Here is a 12,009-nt window from a genome sequence, read left to right as displayed (position 1 = left end):
CTTTTAATGGGGTTAGAAGTTTTAGATTGGACTGATTTTTTTTATTGGATGATCTTCCCATCATAGAGATCCTCCTCACAAAAAATCAGCGCAATCTGCAATTGTTAACCCATATTTTGAAAATTTATTAATGTTACATTGTTTTTATATATATGTTTTCTCATATGTCCCTTGAACCTGACCATATATATATATATATTTGCTTTATCCTAAAGAAAATGTTTTCTCCGACTTAAATGTGCTGTACGGTTGTATCACGTGAGAACCCGAATTCATGCACCTAAGCTTCATCTATGCGTGCATTTAGTGAAGGGTCGTTGAGCTCAAATGAATTTGACCATATCACAACCCTGATTTTGTGGGGAAAAATTAGAAAAAAAAATATGGGCTTCATCCTAGGTTTTCAAAATGGACGGCTCATTAACTCCTGAAGATTTCACAAATTTAAAATTAAATGTAAAAATAATCTTTTTCAAGTTTGTTTTTGTTGATAGAATTTGTCCTTTACATCCTTATAGCATTGGATCAAGCTTTTTTTTATTTTTTGTGGTAACCCACGAAGTGAGCTCAACGTCCCTTGGTAAGATATGATATCTCACAAAGAATATTTAAGATACCTTGTGTTCGCAGATGATTTACTCTCCCTTGACTTCATCTCCTCAATAGAAGAAATATGTCTTAAATGCTCCCATATGATTCGGGACACATTGATACAGCAAAAAAAGAAAAAAACGAAAAAAAACTTAAAAAGGAGTGGTGGGGGCATTTGAATTGGGGGGACGGTTGGGTGCTCTTTTCCAAGGCAGGGGTTGAGTCCATCAAATTCTTCCTTGTTCCATGAGTTGAACCATTTGAAGAAAATCAAGAGCTCATCTTCTTAGAAAAAAAAATACATTTGAGGTCAAAGTTCAAAATAGTGGATGAACTCCTTTGCATCTCAATTGTATGTGAGATTTACTCTAAAAAGGGATCAAAACTTGAAAAGGTCCTTTATAATGAGCTGAGTTTTCGATACATTTACATAGAAGCATTGAAGATGAATTCAGGAGACAAGACATTTTAGTTACAGTAAACAGAGTTCCCAAATCTCAACACTACTTCAAATAATAATAATAATAGTTGAAAATCAAACAGAAATACAAAAATGGGGAAAACAAGAAAACCCAGATCACGAAAATTGAATTGAAACCATCATGATCTGAAAGGTTGCTAGCATCTGGACCTCAAGCAAGTTGTCACCTTTCAATTAAAGGATACTTCATTAATGATGCAATATTTCCCATAGCCACCTGAACCTTTTTGTCAAACAGAGTTCAAAATAAGTACGTATAATCAACCTTTTTAAGGAGATGGGCATTCAAAGCATCACTAACTTAACAAGAAATCAAAGAGATTTCCATAGTTCAAAAAAAAAAAAAAAAAAAATAGAAAAAAGAATTTACTAACTTGTTAAGATTTCAAATCTTATTAAGGGTCGTTTGGTCCCACATGGACCACAGCCTTCTAGATTTGACGGAGAAACTCATTAAAAAAAATCTTTAAGCTTTATCCTAGTTGAAAATGTATGTATACCGAACCCAAATTTAAAATTAAAATTCAATGCTGAAAAATAACCTTTTTATTTTTCAAAGTAATTATAATTTGTCCTCCGCATCCAATGTGGCATCTGATCATGTTTTCGATGCCACGATGTGAGCACAATGTTTAAAAAATATCACTGAGGCAATGTCCATCTTGAAAATGGAACTGTGTTAATGGCAAAGGTTTCTACAACGTTGTGCTCAAACAGATTTAAAGTGCATTAGTGAAGCATTTAGGCTAGGTTAATTATGTACAGATTCAAAAATAAACTCGAGGGGCCTTAAGATGCCACTAAATGACTCATGGATTTATGGAGGAGAACAGAAGAAAATCAAAAGTAGAGAAAGGACTATCGCAAGGCTATGACAGGAAGTAAAAAGTTGCTAAGAAATTCCAGTGCAAGGTGGCGTAAAGTTAAATGATTGGTTAACCACAAAAGGGCTTCATGACACATATATGGAGGGTGGTCAGGATTGGAGGACAATTATTTGTTACAATTTTTTTTTACAACACCGTCCAGATGACAATTATTAGTATTTTTCATTACATTCACTTTCCAATAATAACCTTACCCAATTTGTCTTTTAGCGGAAAAGACAAAGGTATGTTGGTCTTAGTGAAATGACATTGTTGTAAATATAAAAAAATATTATGAACATATTTATAGAAAAGTTGTTGGCATTGATTGCCAAAGTATTTGAATGCCCTTTGCATTTATTATGTAAAAGACCAACATACCCTTGTCTTTTTCACAAAAAGACACAATGGGCAAGGGTATTATTGAAAAGTAAATGTGCTTGCATGTGTGCATGTGTGGGGTCTCTAAAGGTCTTTCCTTGAGTACAATTTTGAAGTGTAGAGATAAATAGTTGCTCTAGACACATCTGTCAATCTTCAAAGGATTCAGAGAGTCATTAAACACATTTTCCGCGTCAGTGTTTACTGACCTTCAATTAAGAATCCAAAATTGCCCTGGAGATGAAGGCTTCTCATTTCTTGTTTGAGCAGCCTGAGTCCGCGGAGGAGGTGCATGCACTGTTAGTGGAAGAATCCACTCCCCTTTGTCTCTTCCCTCTATAAGAAGAGGATGGTCATACCTATAATTCAACCAAGAATCAGAAGGATAGGTTGTTAGAGCTCCCCACTATAAAGAATAACTTGGACAAACATAATCACAAGGTTTGCATATACAGACCATCAATACTGAGAGATGAGATTAAGTGGTATTATTATGGCACAAATTTATCTCAGCAGAGAACTGAAAAGTTCAAAATCTAAAAGGAGTGTTTATGTGACTTTAATTTTTTTTTTTTTTTTTTTTTAATTTAATGTAGGGGCATGTCATGCCAATTGCCAAATCATAAAAACGAGCTCCCATGTGAACCAAAATTGCAGGATTATCATCTGAAAATAATTTAGCATAATAACAATTTTTAAGAAAAAAAAAAACGAGTTACAAGAGTGTAAGATTATAGACAAATGCATTTTGTGATAATAGATAAATATGTGATCTCCAACTCGATCAACGCGGAGAAAACTGAACTTGCAATCTAGTCCCAATGATTGGGACTTGTCCTTTTGGCATACCAACAAATATATGTCTGAAAACCTATTTTATGAATGTATTGTACTAGTCCATGTTTCTATTGTTATTGGGGATGTGGTCACTTGAAATTTGGGTTGTTGGCCGGGCATTTTCTTTCAGAAACTTGGATCTCACCCTCAAAGCTGATTCCTGTGCCAAGGAGATTGGAATTTTCTTGTGAGATTTGAAAAAAAGTCGCACATTAAAAGGTTACTCTCTTGAAAGAAAGGAAGTTAACTTTGATCAGTAGCAACTTATCCAGTTTTCCCATTCACCACACATCGATGTTTGCAATTCCGATTGTTGTGGAAAATAGACTGGAGTGCAAGGTTTGGGTCAGGAAAACAATTACCATCTTGTGGAGTGGAATGTGTGCTCTCTAAAGAACTGGGGTGCTTGGGGAATGAGAAACCTCATATAGATACAAACAACGCCTCATTGGATAAGTGACTTTGAAGATATGATTCATTCAGTAGGTCATGGTATCCACGCACCTAAAACTAAGAAGTTAATCTACTTCCTTAACTAATACAATTCTAGTCTCTGTCAAAGTTTAGATATGTTTCATATTAGGTTGGTCATACGCACTTGGTCAGACAGTTTTTAGAATGAGTCCACCCCCTTCTCTATATCACCTTGTGAAGCTTGTGATGTGGGATGATGCAAACACAGAATGTAAATAAGAGAAGAAGTAGAAAAAGATAACTACTTCGAAATTACTCCAAAGGTTCTTGGCAGCACACCAAAGGCTCAAGAGAGATTAGTAAAATTTCTCAAGAGAGATCTGCAAAATTTTCATTTACAATAGACATATATATAAGCTCGCATATTTTAGACTCCAACCTTGATCCTAACATGGTTTAAACTTGGAAGTTTTTCCCTAAGATACAAATCCCAAATTGATACGCTACTAGTGATGCAGGATGATGCGGGAAGAAGAGGAAATTTGGGGGGTTAGGGAATTGGTTTGGGATTGAATTAAGAATTTGGGCTAAGATAGGGTAAACCCAAAAGGATTTTGGTGTTAAGGCTTAATTTTGACATTTTGCAATTATGACCACAATCCCAACGACCTAAAAGTACAAAAAAATTGCAATTACAATATTTTCCCCAAGGTAGAGAAAAGGGTTAAAGGTTAAGAGAACGAGGAAAGCATTTTTCCTTTTTTGATAGGTAAAATGAAATTTTATTAATGGAAAAGCAACAAGTGGTTGAGATGACCAACCAAGGATAAAATAAAAGCTACAAGCACCACAACCTCCAAGGATCTCATGAAGAACATAGAGCATCCCATCTAAAAACAAAATCCTCAAAGAACACTCCTTTAAAAGCTACAACCCCTTTACACCAATAAAATAGAAAGCCAAATAAAAAAAATTATGTTGTGATTAACTCTTTCCAACCCCGAAAATATTCTACTATTCCTTTCTAACCAAGTGCCCCAGCATATTGCAAAAGGAAGCAAGGCCCAAAGCTTTTTTTTCTTGTGAAAGATAGGGTTTGACAACCAACTTTTGTAAAGAGAAAAGCAATCAATTGGAAAACCCAACTTCTATTGAAGAGTTTCAGGAAATGGTACTACAATCATGAGACAAAGGGACAGTGGATGAGGATATGATCAATGGATTCACCTCTTAAAACACAAGACAAAAATTTGGTGTTAATGAACCCCATTTAATAAGAAGATCGAGAGTAAGCACTTTGCCAGAAACCGCAAACCAAGCAAAAAGGATTAAGGGTTGAGGAAAAGGATTTTTAAGAAATCAAGATTCAAGAATCAAAGTTAAAGAATTCAAGAATCAAAATTCCAAAAATTCAAGATTTCTTGAAAAATCAAGAAAAAAGAGTTTATGGATTGGTTTCTTGAAAGGATTAAAGGGTTCTTGATGGTTTATTGATCTCTCACAAATAGACAAAAAAAATTGTAGAAAAGATGAATTGAAGAAGAAGATAGAAGATAAGAAAAAGATTAAAGAAAAAAATGACATATTTACCTTGGAATCACCTCAATGATTTCCATGGCATCAACCAAGTTGAATGCACCACATCAAAACAATAAAGGAACATAATCTTTTTTTTTTTATTCATTCATCAACTCCTAAAATCAATTACAATAGTCATATATAGACTCAAAACCCTACTCCTAAAATTATATAAAAATTGACACTCTCGACCTTGAGATGCAAATCTCGAGTAAAACTGATACCCTATCAGTATTTTAATCATAACTTTTTCAAAACTCATTGGAATCGCAAAATTTTGGACTTGTTGGATAGGTAACTGAATAACCTTTCAAACAACACCAAAATCTACTTAATACAATAAATTTTGACCCTTCAAAATAAGGTCTAAATAAAAGTGACGTGAATAGTACCGAAACTTAAATCAAATTCCTAAACAAACCTAATAATAAAATTCTAAAATAAATAAGACTAAAAAAAATGAAATAGGCCTATAACTAAAGTCCAACAATTAAAATAAAATAAAATATTAAAGCTAAAACATGACTCAAACAGATTAGACCCATGAACTCTGATATCCCCATCAATTCTCCCTTGGTTGGAAAAAACTCGTCCTCGAGTTTTGAAATGCTCAAGGATGATCATGACAACTTGTGGCTTTTCCCTTTTGACTATGATTCATCCTTGTGTCTTGATGTCGCTTTGAATGATGAATTTCAAGTTGCAATCTTCTATCTTGGAAAAACATTTAGTGCACTCATTTGAATTTATTAAGTCAATGCGACATACTGATAGTATAGTTATATCATGGAAACCCCAAAGGGTTGGCCTAGAGGCAAACTGAGCCTTGATAAGCTCCTCAAGAAGGGTAGGTCAAATGTTCGAAAACTCACGAAGCTATGAATTCCTTGGGGTCACCCTCCAGGGTCCAGGTGGGGATACCAACGATAAGCCAAAAAAAAAAGTTATATCATGGACATGAGATGTAAATGTTATCTCCAAAAGATATTTAAGCTCCTTTGATGGGTTGTCCACTTCACAACCTTGTTCTCACGCTGTTTTTAAAATTGTAGGCACACCATCTTCTGAAGTGGTTGTCTCATCAACCTTTTTTGCAACCAGATATTGGATTGATGATACCATAGGAGTTGACTTCCACGGTGACATCTTGAGTAGATATCGTTTGTATGAAACATGTAGAATACCTTACTCTGCATCAAAAAGTAACCCGTTCATGTGACATCCAACCACGTCCCAGCACGATAAGGAACCACTTTACACTAAGCACTATGGATGATCTTTCCTTGAAAAAACTGAACATGGAGCCTCTATCATAATATCCACAAAATCTCTTATCTTTAGCATTTTGTAAGGTTTTCTCAACAAAACTTGTTAAAATCAGATTCTCTTCATAATCATCACTACATAATACCCTAAATGACTTCCCAGAAGGTAAAACAAATCTAGTTTTGATTTCCAATACCATCTCTAGGTGTTACTATATTTCACGTTTAGTTCTGATACCAAGTCCTGAAGCAAAAAGATAAGGGAAGAAGAGGAAATTGGGGGGGGGGGGGGTAGGGAACTGGTTTGGGATTGAGTTAAGGATTTGGGCTAGGATAGGGTAAACCCAAAAGTATTTGGATGTTAAGGTTTAATTTAACTTTTTGCAATTATGACCATAATCCCAATGGTCTAAAAATACAAAATTTGCAATTAAGATATTTTCAACAAGGTAGAGAAAAATAGTTAAAGGTTAAGAGGGTGAAGAAAGGATTAAGGGTTGAGGAAAAAGATTTTCAAGAAATCAAGATTCAAGAATCAAAGCTAAAGAATTCAAGAATTCTTGAAAAATCAAGAAAACAGAGTTTATGGATTAATTACTTAAAGGAATTAAAGGGTTCTTGATCTTTCACTAATAAACAAACAAAATAATAGAAAAGATGGATTGAAAAAGATAGAAGATAAGAAAAAGATTAAAGAAAAAAAAAAGTATATTTACCTTGGAATCACTCTCAATGACTTTCATGGTATCAACCATGTTGAATGCACCAACATCCAAACAATAAAAAAACATAATTGTTTTTTAATTCATTCATCAACTCTTGAAATCAATTACAATAGCCAATATATATAGGGCTAGCCTCAAAACTTCAATCCTAAAATTATATAAAAATTGACATTTTTGACCTTGAGATGCAAATCTCATGTAGAACTGTATTCTATCAGTATTTTGAATAACTTTCTCAAAACTCATCGAAATCACAAAATCTTGGGCTCGTTGGATAGGTAACCGAATAACCTTTCAAATGATATTAAAATCTACTTAAACATGTTAGATTCGCAAAATCTTGGGCTTGTTGGAAAGGTAATTAAATAACCTTTTAAATGGCATGAAAATCAACCTAATAAGACAAGTTTTGATCCCTGGAAATAAGGCCTAAAAAAGTGACGTGAATAGTACAAACTAATCAAATTGCTAAAATAACCACACACACAAAAAAAAAAAAAAACCAAGACTAGAATGTAATAAATCTAACTAATTTAAAATTAAGCTCAACAAAAAGAAATATGGACCAAAATGAGTGGCAATCAAGATAATTATAAAATTTCCATTGAAGCTTGTGACTATTGGCTTGATTGTGTCCCACATTAGATTGGATCCTTCAATCTTGTCTCATTGTAGTATATGGATCAATCTCATACTTTACAAAGTTACCATTGACTCGGGTAAGATTCACATGTGAATCATGTGACGAGAGAGGAAAACTTTGGAAGAGTGTCCTGTTGAGCAAACACTAGACATGGACATAGTGGGCGGGCAACAATGAAGCAAAAAATTCATATGCCTAAGGTGTGGTATGCCTTCTATCATGTCCAAATTCATGTAATATGATATAATGTAGTGATAGATGATAAAATGGAATTTGGGAGGATGTGGTGTGATTTTTCGTCGAAAATTACATACCATAATTTATATTCTCTATCAGATAAGGGATTGTATGGAGGGAAGAAGAAGCAACTCTTGTAATTAGGGCCTTAAGATAAATATGAATAACTAAAAGATAGAACCGGATTCTAGACTTAGCTCATGTCAGTGGTGTTCTTGTTTCTTATATAGATGAGGATATAAATGTGGTATCTATAGAAAGAAGCTTCTCAGTTCTATCTTCCTTCTCGACCATTCATCAGGCTTTTGTTTACCATTTCCCTCCTTCAATTTTATGGGGTTACAATGTCTAATTAAAGGTGGCATCATTTATATGGACGCTGGTTGGGACAAAATTTTAAGGTGTGACTAGGACTAGCAATGGATCGATTTGGTACTGGATCATTATCATACCATTACCGATCCGAAATATTTTAACTTATAAACCGAATCTTCAATCCAATCAAATTAATGAAATGTTGAATTGAGTTCGATCCGATTGAGATTTTGCAAAATCCAAAACCGATCCGATCTAATTCAATACCAACAAATTTTTCTAATTTTTTTAAGATGATACATTTTAGGAAGGAAAAAGTTGGGATTTTTTGAGAAACCTAGGGTTTCTATACAGAGAATAGAGGGGGCTTATTAATGAAATGTTGAACCGAGTTCAATCTGATTGAGATTTTGGTCAATCCAAAACCGATTTGATCCGATTCAATACCAAAAAAAATTTCTACTTCTTTTCAAGAGATACATTTTAGGAAGAAAAAAAGTTGGGATTTTTTAGAAACCTAGGGTTTCTATATTGAGAATAGAGGGAGCTTGAGAAAAAATAAAGGGGAGAAGCTTGACAGAGAGAGTTTGGGGCTTGGGAAGGAGGCGTACAAAGGAAGAGAGAGTTCGTGAGATGGAGAAAATGGAGGTTGGTAAAGATAGGTAGAGAGAGAAAGAGAGAGAGAGAGAGGCATACTTGGAATCTCCAGGTTGAGAATGATCTGTTTTCGGTTGGAGCTGTGGAGATTGAACTTCAACTGTTGAAGAAGTTGGCCTAGGGCTTGGGAATGGGAGAGCTTCTAAGGTTGAAGACGGTGGTTTTTTTTTTTGGGAGAAATAAATGATTTTTTTTTTAAGTAAAAGAGATAATAATGATGGGTGTTTTTCGGAGAATTTTTTTTTTAACAAAAGAAAGAATAAACTACTGTGCAACGTTCTCACTAATAAATGAAACAATTTACACTCACACCTACTTATATAATATAAATAAGTGGATCAGATTTTAATCGGATCAGGTGAGGTGCATCCGCAACTGATCCAAAATATATTTTGGATCTTAAGTCCAAATCCGATCCGAAAGTCCATATTTCAAATCTGAACACTATGTTTTTGGATCGGATACCGGAAAAAATTTGGTTCATTGCCATCCCTGGGTGTGACGCAAGAGTTGCGCACACAAATCTAAGGCTAGAAAACTTTTATTTTGGAATGACCTCCTTTTTTTGATAAATAAAGAATTTATTGAAAAAAGAAAAGGTCAATTGAGATGACCAACCACGAACAAGACCAAAACAAAGCAAACTACTCGAGAAATGTTACAAACCAACTACCATCTCCCTACGAAGTCCTCAAAAAAGACTCCTCTGAACTCTCTAAAAATTTTACACCAAAGGAAAAGCAAACTCAAAATTAAGAAAACATCTAGTGACACTTCGTTCTTTATCCTCAAAAACACAGTTGTTTCTCACTGTCCAAATAGCCCAATAAATCGCAAAAGGGGTGAAACTCCGAAGTCTCCTCTTTGTAGTCAAGAATGCATAACCCAGGGACCCCCTGGAGGCGAACAAATCTTGAATCGAGTAGGGCAAACAAGTAGAGATTCCGAATAGGAGAAGTGAGCCCAAATCTTCACTGAGCACGCGCAATGGAGAAGAACATAGTTTATTGATTTCCCATCCCTTTACACATCCAATAGAAACCAACTCCACAAAAAACCCCAACGAATTAATTGGCCCATAGTCAAGGTCTTCCCCCAAAGCAACACACCAAATTAAAAAGGAAATTGTAGATGGCACCCTTGGGTCCCAAACAACTCTCTCAGGGAATCTAAGAAAATTCACAGAGGCCAAAGCACGATAAAAAGAACGCATCGAAAACAACCCCGACTTCTCCTTGTCCCACACTCTCACATCCTCCACCTCCCTATTGATATGCACCCCGTTGATGGCTTTTATTAATCTAATCACGCTTTCCACTTCCAATCATTAAATGATCTTCGAAAACCAAAATCCCAAGACCTCTTTCCATCTGTTTCCCTTAAGAAATTGCAAATTGGGAGCCCTTTCTTACTTGGGATTCCAAACAACCTAAAAAATTGAACCTTCAAATGATCATGGCTCATACCAACGGTCCACCCAGATTCTCACTCTAGTTCATTTTCCAATTCTAAATCTGATTCTCATACTAAACAAAGGCATGATCTTCATTATCCTTTTCCAAGCCCCATAACCATACGCCAGGTTGGCATTTCCACTCTGCCAACCAAAAAAATCAACCCTGAATTTAGCAACCACTACTCGCCTCCAAAGACTGTTCACCTACACCCCAAACTTTCATAACTACTTCCCAATCAAAGTCGAATTCATCAATCCCATTTTTCTAAAACCAAGGCCACCCCAATTCTTAGCCATGAACACACATTTCCAACCGACACGATGATGCTTCCTCTTCTCCTCTCTATCATGCCAAAAAAATTCATGAAATAACTTAACTAAAGTATTCTGGCATGAACTACATCGGGATGCTAAAGAGCACACTCTTGATCAGAGTAAATTTCCCCCCTTTCAACGGATAACTTGCATGTCACATACTCAGTCTCCAGTCCACCATCTCAACTATCAGATCCCATATAGCTCTACTATTATAATGGGCATTGTAAGGGATCCCTAGATCGGATGTTGGGAGATTCCCAACCTGACAACATAAAGAAGAAGCTAAAAAAGGCACATTCTGAACAGTGCCGCATGCATACACCTTGCTCTTCTTGAGGTTAACCAATAAGCAGAAACCACCTCAAAACAACACAGGATTGCACTAAACACTCGTGTTTGTCTCGCAGACGCATCTATGGAAAAGCATAGATGACCTCTTAATCAAAGCCAGTATTGCATAAATTTGGAAAAGCATTTAATCCCATGTTGATTCACTTTCAGCCCAAACTCGCTGCAGTAGTTGGAGGCTTAAAGTTCAATCCATTGAAAGAATCTTTGGTCTATTCATCTAGCCCTAAAAGAGTGACAGTTCTTGTGTGCTAGCTGAATTCTACAAGAGGAAAACTGAAAGTGACAAAAGGAGAGTCCAGCAAATTATATAATTTATTATTTATGTTATTTATATTAAATTATCATTTCTATTTTCAATGAACTCAGGAGTTAAAGAGTTTAGTAGTTAGTCCTGTTACAGAAGATTTTTATTTTAAACCGAGTGGTCAACATGTTAAGATCTTTTAAACATTTTATTGTTTAGTAAGTCAGTATAATTAGGAATTTACCTGTTTTGCAAGCTGATTTGCTTAACGATACAAAATAGGGGACATCCCACTTCATTCCATGCATTTAAATATTGAAGATAGAGTTATAGTTGAACAGTGCATTATATTTCATTTCTTACTCCTATTCTTTAGTCTCGTCGATGGGGTCATTTATGTCAGAAAATTTTAGCATACAAGTGACTTGTTCCAACATTGTAATGATTGCTACCAACTAATCAGCCCTTTCCAACATCGGTAACCATATGAAAGGTTTTATATGAAGTAATGACTTGATTGGACAACTTAAAAATTCGGTTTCAAGTAATCTTTTCACAAGGTTAGGAATTCAGAATGAGCTGTTTTTTTGTGGGGTTGGTCTGTATGGTATGGACACTCCATTGTGCAGTTGGATTCAGTTGGATGTCCA

At 35.1% G+C, this 12,009-nt stretch overlaps 1 protein-coding gene across 4 annotated transcripts in view; it reads right to left on the bottom strand.

Moving 5' to 3' along the window:
• Window positions 1-970: 970 nt before the first annotated feature.
• The window catches only part of LOC147384735 (uncharacterized), a 32,712-nt gene continuing 21,673 nt past the window's right edge, over window positions 971-12,009 (bottom strand). For 3 of the 4 annotated variants that reach the window (XM_086424853.1, XM_086424856.1, XM_086424854.1), the window contains 2 exons: window positions 2,529-2,678; window positions 971-1,295 (listed from right to left, as the gene is read on the bottom strand). In XM_086424853.1, the coding sequence (XP_086280979.1) occupies window positions 2,531-2,678 (148 nt within the window). In that variant the 3' untranslated portion in view covers window positions 971-1,295; window positions 2,529-2,530. The remainder of the gene's footprint in view (window positions 1,296-2,528; window positions 2,679-12,009) is intronic. The other variant, XM_086424855.1, reaches the window with a different exon arrangement.

The sequence above is a fragment of the Akebia trifoliata genome, chromosome 15, assembly GCF_017979445.1.
Source record: "Akebia trifoliata isolate Shusen 1 chromosome 15, ASM1797944v1, whole genome shotgun sequence".
Classification (NCBI taxonomy): Eukaryota; Viridiplantae; Streptophyta; class Magnoliopsida; order Ranunculales; family Lardizabalaceae; genus Akebia; species Akebia trifoliata.
The sequence above is the reverse complement of the archived record's forward strand: the minus strand, read 5'-3'. Positions and strand labels throughout refer to the sequence as shown.